General features: G+C 40.2%; 1 protein-coding gene across 4 annotated transcripts in view; it reads right to left on the bottom strand.

The window, feature by feature from the left end:
- tcf12 (transcription factor 12) overlaps positions 1–17,114 on the bottom strand; it is a 78,307-nt gene that overhangs the window by 43,106 nt on the left and 18,087 nt on the right. For all 4 annotated transcript variants that reach the window (XM_031314115.2, XM_031314114.2, XM_031314113.2 and 1 more), the window contains one exon: positions 13,632–13,734. In XM_031314115.2, coding sequence (XP_031169975.1) covers positions 13,632–13,734 — 103 coding nt within the window. The remainder of the gene's footprint in view (positions 1–13,631; positions 13,735–17,114) is intronic.

Below are 17,114 nucleotides of genomic sequence, written 5' to 3'. Positions count from 1 at the left end.
AGGCTTGGTCAAGCTGGTTAGGGAGCATCTGTGAACAGCTATAATAAAGTCAATCCACAGATTTTAAAGGCATTTAAAAATTGGTATTTTGTTCCACTCAAGGACTTTCACATACAAGTTGTGTATTTTAATTCTAAGCTAAGAATGCCAGAGGTTAAGGTTTTGTCAGGACAGAAATCATCATCCCAATGTAAGGCACTCTGAAGCAGGATATGCTTAATAATGTGCCTGTATCTGTCAAATTAGTTGGTCAACACAGCTTGATAACATCTCAGTGATGCACTGTGCCCAGTTTCTGCTAAATATAGCACTTTGTATTGGACATCAGCTATTGTTTAGCCAGACCCAAAAATATCATGCTTTCAGTCTTTCACTGTTTTTTCCATACTCCAGGCTGCTGTCATGTGCCTTTTATCAGGAGAGGCTTGTTTCTACCCATTCCGCCCATACAGCCAACATTTTTGTTACACTGATATCTTATTTTTCTGGAAAGCACTCATTGCTGCCAAGGATGTGCATTATTTCATATATGTTTGGTTGCCCAGTTTGGTTGGGATGAGCAGCTCCAGGTCTCTTGTTCCACATTTCCTATCTATAAATTGCAGGAACGTCTGTCTGTTGGTCTGTCTATCTGTCTGTCTGTGTGTTATGTGCATATCTCTAGAACCGTTAGTCCGATAGATTTCAAACTTGACATGTGTCTTGCTACGGGCACGAGTAAGTGCAGTGCCATGTTTGACGTTGTTTGGATTAGAAATGCAAAAGATATCGTTAAATATATAGGTAAAAGAAGCACACATTGGCTTTTGCTGCTCTAGCCGCTGGCTACTCCCCCTCTCACCCTTTGGACCAGAGACAGAGAGCAGCGGAGCCCCCGAGGTGACATACACCTCGGGGGCTCTTTTCCTGCTATTGTATTAAGTTGCTGTGAGCTGGCAGAACATAACGTAATCTCTGAGATTATTCCTTCACAGTGCTGTGCAATGCGAGAAAATCTCAGAGCTGAACCGGGCAGACACATCAGTTTTCATCCGACTCACCCTGGGTCGGGTTAATTAAGTCTACTGCTAACTTACAACACTAATAACATTACTGTCGCCAAAATACCCCCGCGAATCAAATCCATACTTCACCGTTAACCGTCAAGCCACTAAACCTGTATGGAAATGAACACCTCTGCTGAAGTGTTAAATTCATTCACACACACACACACACACACACACACACACACACACACACGGTCCAGTTCTGGTGGTTGATGAACGCAGATATGTGCTGATTAGCTCTCATAACGGGCCGGGTGGGTAGCACACTGCCATGAGTCCATGACGCTAATGTCTGAATACTCCACATTTTCATTGTGATATTTTGTGATTACATTCTGAATCTGCCCCGTTCTCTGTCAGGTAAATACAGTAGTAGCCTACAATGTCTTCCTCTGATGTAGACGTAGCCTACATTGTAAGTCAGTATAGGCTATACAGTGGAGTTGCATATTAAGTGGTTTGGGGTTATTCTGTAAGTCATTTTGGGGTACAATTTGGTTTTGAATAATTCTACAAGCAGCAATACCAAAGGCCAAGCAATCGCCCGTTCCAAACAGGCACATTTTCAACGGGCTCTGCCCTAGTAAATACTAGTAAATACTAGTGCATTGCTTAATGATGAAACCTGCTGAGCTCTTGCAACACTTTGCATTATACTGACATACACTGACATTCACTGCTGTCCCAGACACCCGGTACACAGCCAAACTACAGAGGATGGGGGTTAGGTGCTTTGCTCAAAGCTAGTTTAGTTTAGTTTATTTGTTTCACAGAACATAAAATACAAATTAAATTGAAGAAATACAAAAATACATGTGAGGGTGTGGTAGAAACCTGTAATGGCTTATATAAAAACCACAACCAAATGACATACACCAAATGTAGACTACAGATTTAACATTAGAAAGGACATTTTCTCTTTCACTTTCCTTACCCAGATGTTCTCTACTATTTCACAAGATTAAACCAGCAACCTTACACACATTAGGTTGCTTTTTAAACTGTATTCCACACGCTTTATTCTGCAATAACCACAATATAAAATACGAGTGGTGTCCGACCACAGGATTGATAACCCTGAGAGCGACATTTTGTTTAGTGAGCACCTTCTTCACAAGCCTGTGCAAACAAAGCAATTTGGTGTTAATGTGAACTTAGTAATATTGAGATTGTTCAACTCACTCCAACTAACAAAACACCCCACACACCCCTTCACCAAGCACAGAGAAAGCACCAGTACACCTGTTAAATTTCCATAATTATAAATTCAAGTGTGAGCAATAGTTTTTCATTGTGATGCGTCCTCTAACTTTATCAGTGATCACTTATTTTCCATAGTGTCCACAAATTCACATCAGTTGTAACTCTACAAAAGATAATAGTTTGAATTAAAGGACTTAAAATAAGAATCTAGAAAATTTCAATCCAGTTCAACCTCAGCTACCAACATGTTGAGCTCGTGAAGTGAAAAAACAACATTGGGTGCTGAAATCCTACTGAAGGAAAAAGCAAGCTGGCCAGTCATTCATTGTGTGCCTCCTTATTGATCACAGTGCTGCAGTACAGCCCCTTATTCTGATAATGTGAGAGGTAGTCACCTAAGCGTCTCCAGGGATCAATTCAAAACCCTCGCTACAAAAACAGCCAATTAGTGAGCGTGCTTCACAAGCCTCTCAGATGCAGTCCAAGGGCCTCTTTTTTCCATCCAGATAACACGTCCATTTTCCTCACTCCAAGGAAAGCCAAGACCATTAAAATAAACACATAATACAGGATGAGGAAATGTTGTTAATGTTGAAACCACACAATTGCTGTTGGTGTCTGTGCTCATGTTCTCATGGAATGTCTTCCATGGCACCAAACCACGAAACATTAATCCTATAAAGTCAATAGCCCATTTCTTAATGTCAGACCCCTAGCAGGACTAATTTATGGCAAAAAGAAATTTTGATGAATCTCTATTAAGATCTCCAAGACCTAAATACAGTCATACAGATGTGTATTGTTTCCATGAAAGGGAGAGAATATGATTCTTATTCTGTGAGGATTAAATCATGAACAGGATACCCTATCCTATATAAAGTCAGGTTTTGGCCTCTCTGGATGCCTTGGAAGTACAGCAAGACAGGCTCTGTGGTTACTAATGCATTCCTCTGGCAACAAGAGACGGCACACGGATAAATCAGATGTACACTCACTCACTTTTTCCCCATACCTTTTAAAATGCCTCCTTTTGTTTCCTTTTCTCAAGAGTTTGTGTACATCCATCCTGTCAAAGCCGTTTGATGCTTCCACCAGGTTCTGTTTGACAGTGAATAAAAGCTGGCTGGGTTAGAGTTCAGGTCAGTGTGGATGAGGAAACAGGGAAGGGAGTTAGTGTACCACATCAGCTTCCTCCCTGGCTGGGGGTGAATGTCTACAGCCCAGCATCAGGAACAACAGTAGGACAGAGAAAAATGATAGAGCCACAAAACACTGAGGAAACATGTCTCCCCTGCCCTGAGCTCAACATTAATTTCTGCATACAGCCTTGTCAGCAGTGACATTATTCAAAACAGCAAGAGCAAATGTTAATGAGTTCTTATTTGCATATTTATTTTTTTCTTTGTTGAAATGTCACTGATTATTATGTACTATGATGATAAATGCATCTGCTCATGCAGCTTGATGTGTAATTAGCCATTAGGTGGAATAAATAGATCAATTAAAGGAGAGGGGCCAGGATTAAGAGAAATCAAACCAGGAGGAATGCAGGAGTGAGAAACAAAATAACACATTAGGCTTGGGGGGTGGGAAGGTTACCTCTATTGCTTTTAGATTAGACTAGAAATCTGGAAGGGGATACTAATCAAGGAACGGTGTCTAAATTCTCAGCTAGATCAGAGATATCAAAGATTTTACTGCACATTTTTTAGCGCTGAAATAGGACATCAAAAATTAGAAGCTGCTTCCCTTCGCACTACCTAAAATCCATCTCTGTGTGAGAGAGGAGATGTGGATTTCCTGATTGTATTTATCCCCTCCCGGGATAATCAGGTGCCATGGCTCGGTCTATTTGAATTTTTTCTAATTTGGTAAAAAGGAAAGAGGGGAAGGTGTAAAGGGGAAAATGTTTTTGCTTGGCCTTTGCCTTTTTCCGAGCCCAACTATTCTCCTGCCAGCGCTTGTTATTCACGAATGAGGGAAAAAAAATGCATTACTGCGGACCAGATGGGAACATTCCACATGACCAAACCAATCAATCACCTTGGTGGGACACAGGTGTGACACAGCCGTGCAGCAACACACCATTTCACAGTCTATCAGGCACAAACACATGGTCACCAATCAATGGCACCCTGAGGACCCATGAGGAGGGGTGCTCCTCCACAGCCTCACTGGTTCATGGCTGATGACTTCATAATCACACATCCATCCTCTCAGGAGGCGGAAGGCGATGAGCTCCCTAATAACGTCTCCCACCACATGAACACCAACACTGTAATGGATGCTGCTTCGATAGGGATGCTAACATGCTCCCCCTGCATCACACATTCACATGTGATCTCACGAGAGAGGGATATCCAGAAAAACAAGAGCACATTTGACAAGCTGAAGAAATGTCCCCCAGTCGGATATTAGAATCAAGTCAGTGTGTGACATCAAAGTGTGTGTCGATGTTTGGCAAACAACTGTTGAACAGTGAAACAACAGAGATCCGAGGTGAAGGGCAAGTAAGGATACACACATGGGTTAGGAATGCTGATCCAGCTCCAAGCACTGTGGGCATATTTCCTAATTTCATAAACAAGAAAACCCCTGCAAACCTTTAGGAATATAAGCCTGCATTAAATAAAACACCCAAACAGCCTGAAGGGGATAAATCGTTTGACGAGTGCATTCTGTGGAGATGGTATTGTATTGTGGGCAAAAACTATAGCAGCCATTTAAAAGAGTTTTGTTGATTCTAAGTAGACTAAAACAAATGTACCTCCCCACCCCCATATTCCTGGCTGTGAAGAAAAAGTCTCACAGTGCCATGCTTCTCTCTACACATCCCACACCTCACACTCTCAGTCCTGTGCCAGGCATTGTTAAGTGGGTGTAAAGGCGAAACAAATGTTTGCATTTTATTAACCAATCACAATCCACTACAGTCCAACAAGAAGGGAGTGTAACATTATCTAGTGCTTTGTTTGCCAGCACACCACGCATGGACGCAGGACACATAGGAGAGCATTTGTGACTGTGGAAAAAATGGAGGCGGGGGTTAGGAGTGGTGGGCACGAGAATTAACCAGCAAATGTTGGCCAGGTTTTCTGGGGCTCGTCAACAAAGGAGTCAATCTTCGATGTGTTTTCAAGTTAGAGGCTTTCGGTGAGTGAAACTTTACAAACTTAAACCTGAATTAGTCCATGTCACAGAGATTGATGTCCAGTAATTAGGGGTCAATTTCATGCATTATCTATGTTGTAGTAGTAGAGTTACTCCGTAAGAAAGGAAGGAGGGGATCCATCTCCGTCCCCAACATGGGTTTATACCAGGATTCCACTGGGCAAACCTGACAAAATTTGCACAAAGGCCAAGACATTTTTTATCGTAAAAGAAAAAACGAGCTATGAATGCCGAATGTACAGGATCAGCTATAGATGTGTGCAACAGGTATGTACAGTAACACATAGTGTCAGGTAAGATTATGGACACAGAGCAATTTATTCAAGTTGTTCTTAATTGAAAACAACTGTAGCTTAGCTTTAATGCTCTCATCTGTAACATCTGTAAATTCCAAATTCCAAGTACCAAAGCCAGGGTCAACACTACATAATACATCAAAGTTTACAATATGTTTGCTATGTATAGAGATGAAAAATGGGTCCAGCCAAATTAATACTGAGTCTCATACTCACTGGCATGGTTTGTGTTTACAGTTCTATACAGTAAGTACGACTTTCTGCAAAGAAGATTCAAGACACAAAATGTTTTTTTTGTATATCAAAGTTACACAGTGATAAGATATTCAGTGCTGTTGGCAATGGCAGCGCTTAAGTCAGCAGACTTTAAGTGTTCCACTAACAGAAATTGTTCTGAATGAATCTTTTCCCTTTAAGCTTTGCGCTTGTATTAAATAATCTCTAACATTCTTCTTGGCATCAGCTGCCGGCAGCATGAGGCGAGAGAAATGAAAAAAAGGGGGGAGGGGAGAAAGAAAGGAAGAGTTGAAAATAAAGCGAGATGTCGAATGTACAAGAAGGCCAATGAGCACAATGGGTCTTAGCGACAGAATTTGGCTTTATCCTAACTTATTTTAACCGCTTCTCGAAAATTTGTATTTTCAGCACAAAATAAAGTTAAGACAGAATTTGACTCTTTTGTTGTGCAACATCTGTAGACTCACATGTACACGATTATGCACAAGTATCCTGGACCCTTATGACCAACTGCTTTTGGTCTTTCTTATCAACATACATAACAAGCATTCTCTCATATAAAAGGTAGTGAAACGAGCTACACTTGAAGACAGCTTTCCACTGATTATAAATACAATCGTGGTGTGTGATGACTTATGTCATCATACCTTGGCCATACCCCAGCTCTTCCTTCCTCTTTGGAGAGAGAGCCCCTCCAGGCCTACTGGGACTACAGCTGATCCTCTGCAGCTGGGAAGCCTTGCCAGTCGCATGCTGGGGGCCAGGGCCTAGGAAAGGCAAGGCCAGGGCTGGGCAGGGCCGAGATGGGCTGAGAGGAGCACGAGGACAGGGAGGGCTGGGATGTGTGGGGAGATGTGGGCGGCATATGAATGGAGAAAGGGGATTTGTGGCCTTTCAGCTCGTCTTCAGCTCTTCAAGCTCCACTGACCGCGGTAATAGATAAGCACACCCTGCAGCTCTGCATAATGACCGGCTACATCCACTTAACTGTACTGCAACACATCTCCTTGTCTTCCCTTCGCTGCTCTCTGTTCTGGTCATATATACAGTACATATATACATTTTGCACTTATCACTTTTGAGAGAATGTGCAAAAACATGATTACCGTGAATTAGTACTGTATGCAGCTCTTACTGTGAAAGCTTGCAGTATACTCTATGTGTATGTGTGGGTGAATGACAGAGTGGGGAGAGGGCGCAGTATTGGCAGCACCTGTGACCCATACTCTAGCGGAAAGTGGAGTGCACACCTGAACAGCACCTGGCCACAATCAAAGCCTGGGTCTGAGGAGGGTCTCCCATGGGACGGAGCATTAGTACATGACACCTGCCCCAGTGAAAACACACTGGGGATGCCAGTGTGATGTGAGATTGGACACTTCACCAAAAGCCTTGAGGAACAATTAGAAATGAAAAGGGAAAAGACTGAAAGAGATTAATTCTGTTCTAGTGAAAAAGACAAAAAGATAATGCCATTCTTGTATCCTAAAAAATGCAAATAACTCCATTTTAAATTTAATTCTTTAGTTTTAAAAGAAACTAAACCAAGACAAGAAGTAGATTTTTATTCACACAGTCTGTAGACAAGGAGAGGAAACAACTGCACAATCAATGCTAAATATGAATGCTAATATAATGTAAATTTTAGTTCCCAGCAGTGCATTATTACTTTCCCTTTACCAGCAAGCAATATGGCAATAGACTACCTAGAGAGCACAGACAAATACACAGCGTATGATTACCATATATGGTAATCGATTATATCAATCCAGGCCAATAATATTGATCTGAGGTATTTGCAAAACCATCTTATTACAACTATAAATGTTAGCTAGGAGCCTGCTAGTACAACAATGATAAAGAACTGAAAGCAATAAAGGCAATAAGCAAACAAACACACAGGCTCTGAAAAGGTTACATGCAAGTAATTTTAACATCATACCACAGGTTGTGGGTCCTTTATTTTGGTCACATTAAACAAATATCTGATTGCACTAAGAAAATGGTTTGGTCAGGTAATACAAAAATGCACAGCTCTTAAAACTGGTTTTATTTTCTCTGAGGCCCTTATGAGATTGAGCTCTGAGGTGCCTTAGTTTAGGATGACAACTCTGAAACACATTGTAATACAACACACAGAGCTTGTCTGTCATGTACTGCAACATCAGTATTGTCATCATTTTCTTTAACTCATGGCAAAAACTCCACCTAAAGGATGGAAATAGAGACCAAGGCAATTATATAACAATGACAGAAAGTAGTCAATTGTGACTTATTATGTTCTGTTTAACTAACGTGGAGTTTTTTAAGCTGGTAATACTACTTGCAGGCACCTGCAACACCCAGTGAAAGGGCATATACAGCGGTGGGTAGGGCTCGGTGATATGACGATATATATCGTCAAAACAATATATAAATGTCTACCTTCTACCCTCATTTTGCATTAAAGTTATTAATAAAATAAAAAAATACTCAGTACATTTCATTTGTCAAGAATTGAATTCACACGGGAGTAGACACAAATAGGTTTACCATGTGGTTATTTCATATAGACTATTTATTTATTTATCAAATTAGCAGAAAACATGCTATATTATGATATATATCGTTATCGAGATATGAAATTACCTATGTAATTAATAGAAGATTTTGGCCATTTCGCCCAGCCCTAGCGGCGGGCGAAACAAAAAGATGGTCACATTAAGGTCACATGTGGCTGGAAGCAGGATGCATGCGACTGTATGAGTGTGTTAATGACAGCGTTAAGCTGATTAGTATTCATGCAGGACTAAAGCTGTATGAGTATTATGTATGAAGCACACCAGAGAAATGTGAGAATTAAAGTATGACTCAGCAGTTGAGATATCACGCCCTCAGACACATGGCTGGAAAAAGAAATGATGCACAAGCAGTCATCACCACAGGTATGCAGTGAACATGAAACCCAAAAGGAAAACATCAAAAGGAAAAAGCCAGCTGTTTGCATTTCTTAAAACTTAAAAGTGATATAGGCTATAGGGCTATGGATTTTTGAGGACTCAGATATTGTCTTTGTAGTGACAACCATGATGTTTTCATGGTCCTTGTCCTTCTGGCCAGTTAAGAGTAGTTTGAAGACAGAGTGCAAGACTGTGACGAAAGGTTGACTTTAAACATGTACAAGTATTAAAATAAAAGGCAGCAAATTTGACGGAATAATGGATTTCATAGGTCTTTCGATGTCCCTATAAGACTTTGTCCTTCTTATTACAATGAAGGGCCACAAACTGTGACTCTTGACAGCTGTGAATAGCTACATCAACCTTGTCTTGCTAATCAGCATAGCAACTTAAAAGCGTCATCCGAGGTTAGGCATGGGAATCAAAAGGCTTTTTACACTTGGCGGAAAACAATATCAGTCCATTAAGTAAATAATGACAAAAAGGCAAACATTACGCAGCGTACACACACACACACACACACACGTCCAATCACAATACAGCATGAAGTAAAGGAGCAGAGTGCAGCTCTTTCAGCTCATCGCCTGTGTTAATTGCCCAGATTGCTTGAAATCATCCTCCCCCACTGGCTTCCCGTTATCGAGCTAACACCACGAGAAAAAATCTTAGCACGTAATTAGATCTAACCATTTTTTAAGTCAGGGCCATGAACTGTTGACTATCCCTGTGGCTACACAATTAGACGAACTGAATGAGAAACAACCCTCCACTACAAGCCCTTAAGTCAAGTGTTACTACACACGGTGAAGAAAGAGCAATACAGTGAATTACATCGATTTAACTCATCAGCTGTGCAAGAACATGAGACAATCGAGAATAACAACTGCATGAATTTAAAAGTTTAATGTGTAATCCTAGAACGGTTGGACGATAAAACATTTATCTTTAGACTCTGATCTAATCATGGTTTCATTAGTGAATGTCAAATCATTAAAACCAATATAATGAGAATTTAAATTACCAGCTAATCAGTGATGTACAACTATTACACACAGATACTTCAGTCAAATAATGCTCTTTGGTCACAACAGGTAGGAATCGGGGGAGGGCGATATGGCCGTAAAATAATATCGCAATATTGAAAGACATTTCTTTGACAGGGATATTTTTCACAATATATATGAATCAAAATTACACTATACATATGATTACTGTATAATTGTAACATCATTTCAGCTAAGCTGTTGTGGATTCACAGGATGTTTTGGAGGAGCAGACGGAGGCCGAACTGCAGCTCTGTGCTTTGATTTAATATAACTCTCTGATCATTTTTAGAGAGACTAGAGGTGGGGAAAGTACTTGTGTGTCTGTGAGGCCACAGGAATCGCACATTGTGTAACTGCAGATCACTTTGAATGATTTGTCAGTGGACTTAACGAACGCAGTCTCTTGCAACACATGTGATGAGCGGTGGAGTCAAAGGGACTCACATGGCTGAGACTGAAAAAGTTTGTCTATAGTGCCCAATAATATACATGAACAATGTCGCTGCCACCTGCACGGCAGCATGCAGAGGATCACCTGCGGGTTAGTAAGAGGATTGTAGCCCAAGAGGGTGAGGCTTAGTGTATGTGAAGGCCAGACTAGCTGATCCATACTAACAGGGAGTATGGAGAGCCCCTGGAGAGAACTGTGTCATCGTTAAGCAGTCAGTGCATTTAACCCAAACCCCATCCCTCAGTCTGAACCCCCACACACTTCTCTTGTGAGATCCCCTTGTCAGCCATCTGATACCCACTATGACTGTTTAACCTCTGCTCACTCAAACCGTCAAATCCATGGAACCAAAAGCTGCCTTTTTCTAATCAAAATGTTTGTATCATAATGTTTACTGTAGTTACATACACACTGACATGACTAATGTTTTTCATTGTCCCACTGTGTATAAGGGATTCCTGGTCACTATGAGTCACACCATTCTGAGCACATTCAGAAAATACTGACAGTATGAACCAATGTATATACAATACTTTTACTACACGCAAACCACATATACTGTTATACCCAAAACTGATCATTAGTCATGCATCAGCACAAGGCTACACTGCATGCAAATAATGATATACAAGATCAGAACACTATATAATACATAGTTAGTGATTGTTTGTCTCTGGTTTCTTTGATCAACTAATACTTTGACTGATAGACTTCAGTATGTTCTCCTCCAAAGGAAATTTCTAATCAGTGTTGCACTTTTTAATACAAAGCATGGTTTAGATCTACTGTGCTGATAAACTAAACCATGTAAACATGGAAAGTATGTCATTAGGGTTATGAATTGGGCACTTCCCATCAGGAACATTACATTGAATAAGAGGCAGGAAACATGAAGAGGTTCTAAGTGCCCTGACACACCAAGCTGACCGTCAGCCGCTATTATATTTAACATTTGAATCAAACATATTTCAAATTGGGTTTCAATGCTTACATTTAAACAGAATTACAGTTGTAAAATTTGTAGGCTAGTTACTTTCTGCAATCCTGGGTCGTCTGCTTTTCTTTTTCAGTTTACGAATACATAGACGACTGACTAGTTATTTCGTCTCATGCAGGTGGAGAACCTGCATCCGGCTCTCTGCTGTAGTCTTTGCAATGTGTTCAAGTGCAACTTTAAACAGAAGACATGAGGTGACATAAGGCGCAAAGCATTTGATCAGGTTTCTTTGTCAGCAGCATTTTTTTGAAGTTGGCATGATGTGTGAGAGCTGTGATTGTAAATTCCAACACACACAGCCTCAGGCAAACTATTTGCTTAACATCTCACCCAAGGTTTTCACACACCTGATGGAACGACAGCAACAACAACCAGATATGTTGAGATGCTACCTGACTTGAAACAAACCATTCAGCAGTTCAGAAACTAGAGTGACTGACTGGATTCACTACTACAAGAAAAAATATAGTATAACTGTGTATTTCACTGTTGTGTGGTTGTTCTCACCTCTGTTCATCGATAAGGTAGAACCCCTCAGACATGATTTAATGAGGGTGCTGAAAACTCCATACATCTATGTAAGTCCCAGATATTACTCTGGAACAACAATTTAATAAGACCCTACTCATCTTGAATCCTAAGCCTAAGGTAAGCATATGCAATTCCAAGTTTACAATCAGGCTGTCTAAATCTGGCATATTACTGCAACAGATCACATCCATATTCTGTAGCTCGTAAGCATAATTACAGATATGCAGGAGAGATATGCAGTGTGTGTGTGTCTGTGTGTGTGTGTGTGTGTGTGTGTGTGTGTGTGAGATATCAATTACAAGAAAGATAACATTTTGTTTAAATTCAGTAGCACCCATTTGCGAACTAATCACTTTTCTTGGAAACCAGGGTCATTACATAATGAGCTGAGATGTAGTTAGCCATAAAACTGTCAAGTGGTTACACATCACAATGATGCCAGGCCAAAGAGCTGGATAACACACAGCTTTTAGTTGTTATAATAGGACAACTTAGTTAGTATTTAGTTGCAAAAGGGGGTAGGTTTTGCGATCATTATTAAAGTTTAGGAGAAAAATAAACACACAAATAGGCCGATCTTTAGTATATTTACTTTCACAAAAGACAATAAACTACCAGCTACCATGCCACCAACCTGAGTAAGTACACCTTAACAACACATGTTATGATTAAGAATATGTGAAAACTAGTTCCGAAGCAAGCAGAGGAGTCAACAAAGATTGCTAAAAAATAAATGATGATAAATGATAAATGGCTGAAACGTGCAGCTTCTGCAACTCCAAGAGTTGAACTTGACCAAACCTACAGTACTGAAAAGAGAGACCATCTCCAGAATCATTATGTCTTGTATGACTTTTATATAATTAATAGTGTTAAATAACATCCTGTTATAAACATACTTGGAACATGATGGATGGTGTCGATTAAAGGGTACTTATGCTGACCCGATAGTACTGTGGGGGTGTATCAGACCACTGATCTAAGAAACAATATAATAACAGAGAATCACTGCTCTGCTCCACCTGCTTCGGCTGTTATCAGCCGGTTGAATGGGCGTTATCAGTTGTTTATCGCTATTATAGATATGAAGCGGTGAGGCCCTACTCTACCTCATTCAATGGAGTGATAACATTTGAAACGGATGTCTGCTCTCTGAAAATTTAATATAAAATGCAAATATGGAAATCTTCCCATTATTATCAGGAAACATTATCAAGCAAACAATGAGGACAAGCATGATTGGACAAATTCAAAAACTAAAGACAGTAAAAAATATAGAACACTGTTAAATAATCTACAATAAATTCTATTTGATTCTTATGTGAGAAGGTCTTTGCTACAACTGTCTGTTTAACCCCACGCCCCAAAACCACTACCCTGCTGCCAGTAGAAGTTGCTGAGGGCAGTTTTCATGTCTAGGAGACAGCTTCTTATGATGGAAAGCTATACTGATGGCGTGACTTCTAGCCTGGGGGAGGGTCATCACAGGAGGAGGAAGAGGAAGATACAGAGAGAGAGGAGGGGGATTAAGGGAGGAAATAAAGACAGCAGGAGATGAAAAGAAAATACAGCCCTGCAGCCTGGCAAGCCTTTCAGTACTGCTACCTTGAGATGCATGATGTGCCTTAACCTCAATCAGGCAATTTTCTAACTCAATGTCTTTCCCCTACCAAAGGGTATGTGACGGGTGAGTTGAAGAGAATCACTTACTTACCCATTATGTTCGAATTCATGAAAGGTGTTGGGGACAATCCTTCATGGGACACTAATCGACTGTCACTCAAATGATCGCTGTAATGAGGGCTGTCAGCAAAACCCTGGGGGAAGAGATCAGAATATTAAGCACATTACTGGGCAACTTCACTAATTGAGTGATATGACATACCACTAATTAGTAAGAGGAGAGCCCAACTGGTCTGTTATGCTAATAAACATCCCCCTTTCTTGTGTAATTGTCCAAATACATTAAAGAGAAAGTAAAGAAAAAAAGATCTTTACATTTAACTGTTGGTTCAGATTAATAATAGATTCACATTTATAATCCCAGTATTTGCCATTAAGATACAAGCATTCAGTGGACGAACCAACAATGATATGTATTACACTGTTGTTGTTTTTTACCTTATCTATTATGAGTCATGCCCAGGTGTGTAGTGCTATTTGTTTGAGTACCGAAGCGAACCTACGATGCAGGCGTGCAGTTTAAATTGGGGCTCGTTTCGAATGTTATTTAACCACTGTTCCTACAGTGGTAAGTTCACATACATTAGACAAATACTACTATAAAATGAAAGGATGTTTTGCTGCCTTGTCATTTTTATGAGTTAACAGTTAGCTAGTTATAGACTGAGAAAAAATAATTTAATGCAGCAATGTTTTCTTGCATGTGTTGATGTCTTGAATCAATTAACACACCTTAAATGTCAATATTACAACTTTGACCATTCCTTTTGTTTTTATTGTCTCTCTTGCATGACATTCACTTTAGTGATGATTGGATCTTCAAGCGCTTACATTTTTTTTCAACTGGATTATATTAACTAAGAATATTGTATTTCCTCACTTGGAGAAAAAAAGTGACGGAGCATCGTTCCGGTGCACTACGGCAGCGCTACACCCCTGGGCCCTGCGTGGGTATAATGTATTTAATGAAGGTGGAAGTGGTTATGAATGATAATGATAATTGCTGTTTTACTGTTGTATTTTATATCATTTAACTGTATACGATAGTAAGACCATTTCTGGCCAACTTTCACTTGTTTAGGAATGAAAACACTTAGATTAAGTGTAATCAAAAACCAAGATCTTTATAAAAGAGGCAAAATGCCATTGTCGTTAAGGAATATTTGAGCTTTAACATTAACTAACATCCTACTTAATTCCTCAGCATATGAACTTCATATTGCCAACCTTTCATCACCAACAAACAGGTCAGTGTTGTAAATATTTTTGCTGGTTTCTTGGCTCTTAGAAAACAACTGGACCTGTAGAGCTTTATATTTATCACAGTACATCCATAAAACAACACCTAAAACCCTAAATATTCATTTGTGTTTATCTTAAAGTTTTATTTTTTAATCTACTATTTTATCTATATGATAACAGGTTTATATATCACCCCACAGCTCATAAGAAGGTGTTGTTAGAAGAGGAAGAAACAGAGAGATGCAATCCTACATCATTCCCAGGTACCCGCAGCTTAAAAAAAATTGCCTTTTTCTCCTGCAGCTTAACAGTGCCTTTTCATGACAGTTATCAGCTTCAGGGGCTTAGGTCTAAATATCGGTCACAGTATGGTTTTTGAAACTCGGGGTCCCATGTAATAAAAGATACTCCGTTACAGTGCTAATCCCAAGCCCTGTGAAAGTCCTCATGTGCTCCAGTCAAATACATCTCCCCAAACTACATTAACTCCCACCAGAGGGACCGAGCAGCAGTGGGCTTGCATTTCTATAGAGGTATTTTCACCAACTCATACCCTTTGCATTCAACATACAGTAAAAAAAAAAGTAAATCTTATTATCCATCTTTTTTTAGTGAGTGGATGGTGATGGAGTAATTTCAAAGGCAGTGAAGTGTTGTGCTGTGTCGAGGGAATCCTCAGAGATTCCCTATTGTGCTCCTGCCAGGCCGCACACACTGTTAATCACACCATGAACAGACTCAATAACAACAGCCCTGTGAGAGAGGCTCTAGCAAACTAACACACAAAGACTTACACATACACGGCTAACGTAAGCAGGGAAAAAACATATCCTCTGCTCTGTAGCAGAAAAGGGAAAATGCTTCAAACTACAGACTTAAAGGAATAGTTCCACGTTTTAGAAAATACACCTATTCGCTTTCTGGCAGTGAGTTAGATGAGAAAACTGATACCCCTCTTATATTTGTCCATTAAACATAAGGCTACAGACAGCAGCCGGTTAGCTTAGCTTAGCATAAAGAGTGGAAACGGGGAATCCGCTAATTAACAGGTTGTATCTAGTTTGTTTAATCAGTTTAAAAGCTTAAAACTACAATCAGACATTTTCCGGGGGTTATGTTCAGGACTATTTCTAGCTAGGATCAGTAACCTTCTGGAGTCTCTGCTCGTTGCCTGGCAACTGCTATCAGCCAAGAAAAAAACGGCGAATTGTCATTCTTATGCTTCATTTTTCTTCTCCAAATTAGACAAACAATATTACTGAGCTTTAAAACTACAATTACCGGACATATATGAGAGTGGTATTGATCGTATTATCTAATTCTCCGCCAGAAAGCGAATTAGCGAATTTCCCAAAATGTCAAACTATTCCTTTAACTAAATTAGAGGTCGATCGATTTATCGGCCGGCCGATTAATCGGCCGATTTTTGGCATTTTTTAACATAATCGGCATCGGCCAATATCCCAGTATATCAAGCCGATTAATAGGCAGGCACATCTGCGGGCAGCCTAGTGTTAAAAACATGAATAGGCGACATTTTTTACAGCGTACCCAGACCATGGATGTATTAAGAGAACCAGCTGCCTCCAGCCCAAGGGGGTAAGCTTCTCCTCGGACTGCGAACCTCCTATGGCGCCATTTTGATGCTACAAAGCGATCACCCCCCGTTAGCATCCCATTGACTGCCATTCATTTTGACGTCACTTTGACAGAGAATAACTTCACATCTGAAGCGTTTAAAGACTCTATTTGTCCATTGTTTATTTCTAAAGAAACACGAGAATGTATAAAAGGCTCCATTACCTTGTACCTCACGTTATGGCTCCGTAGCAGACATTTTTGTAAAAATAGGCTAACGATTGTGTCATAACCACGCGACTTACTGTCGCATAGTAGAGGAATTACCGTATAGTAGACGAGAAGCGCGCAGGCAGTTTCGTCTCACATTAGCTGTTTAAGTGTAATTACTAATGTTAACTATCATTTTAGTGATCAATAATTAGCCTGTGCCTATGTTATCTCCTTACATATACCTACGCTCTCCGTCTCTGCAAGATTGGGAATGATTGAGATTTCTCTTGGCACAGCTACCAGAAGACTTACAACTTTCAGACACGTTGCTCACGGCACATTTACGTCGTCTCTCTCAGTTGGAGGCTGCGCAGTAACGCTCAGCGCTCACCGGAAAAGTGCTTCTAACGGCCTTCACTGGTCTCTGTCCAGAGCAACGGGATCTGTTGGTCCATTCTTATATACAGTCTATGCTCCAGCC

Source organism: Sander lucioperca, chromosome 3, assembly GCF_008315115.2.
Source record: "Sander lucioperca isolate FBNREF2018 chromosome 3, SLUC_FBN_1.2, whole genome shotgun sequence".
Taxonomy (NCBI): domain Eukaryota; kingdom Metazoa; phylum Chordata; class Actinopteri; order Perciformes; family Percidae; genus Sander; species Sander lucioperca.
This window is presented reverse-complemented; position numbering and strand designations above follow the sequence as displayed.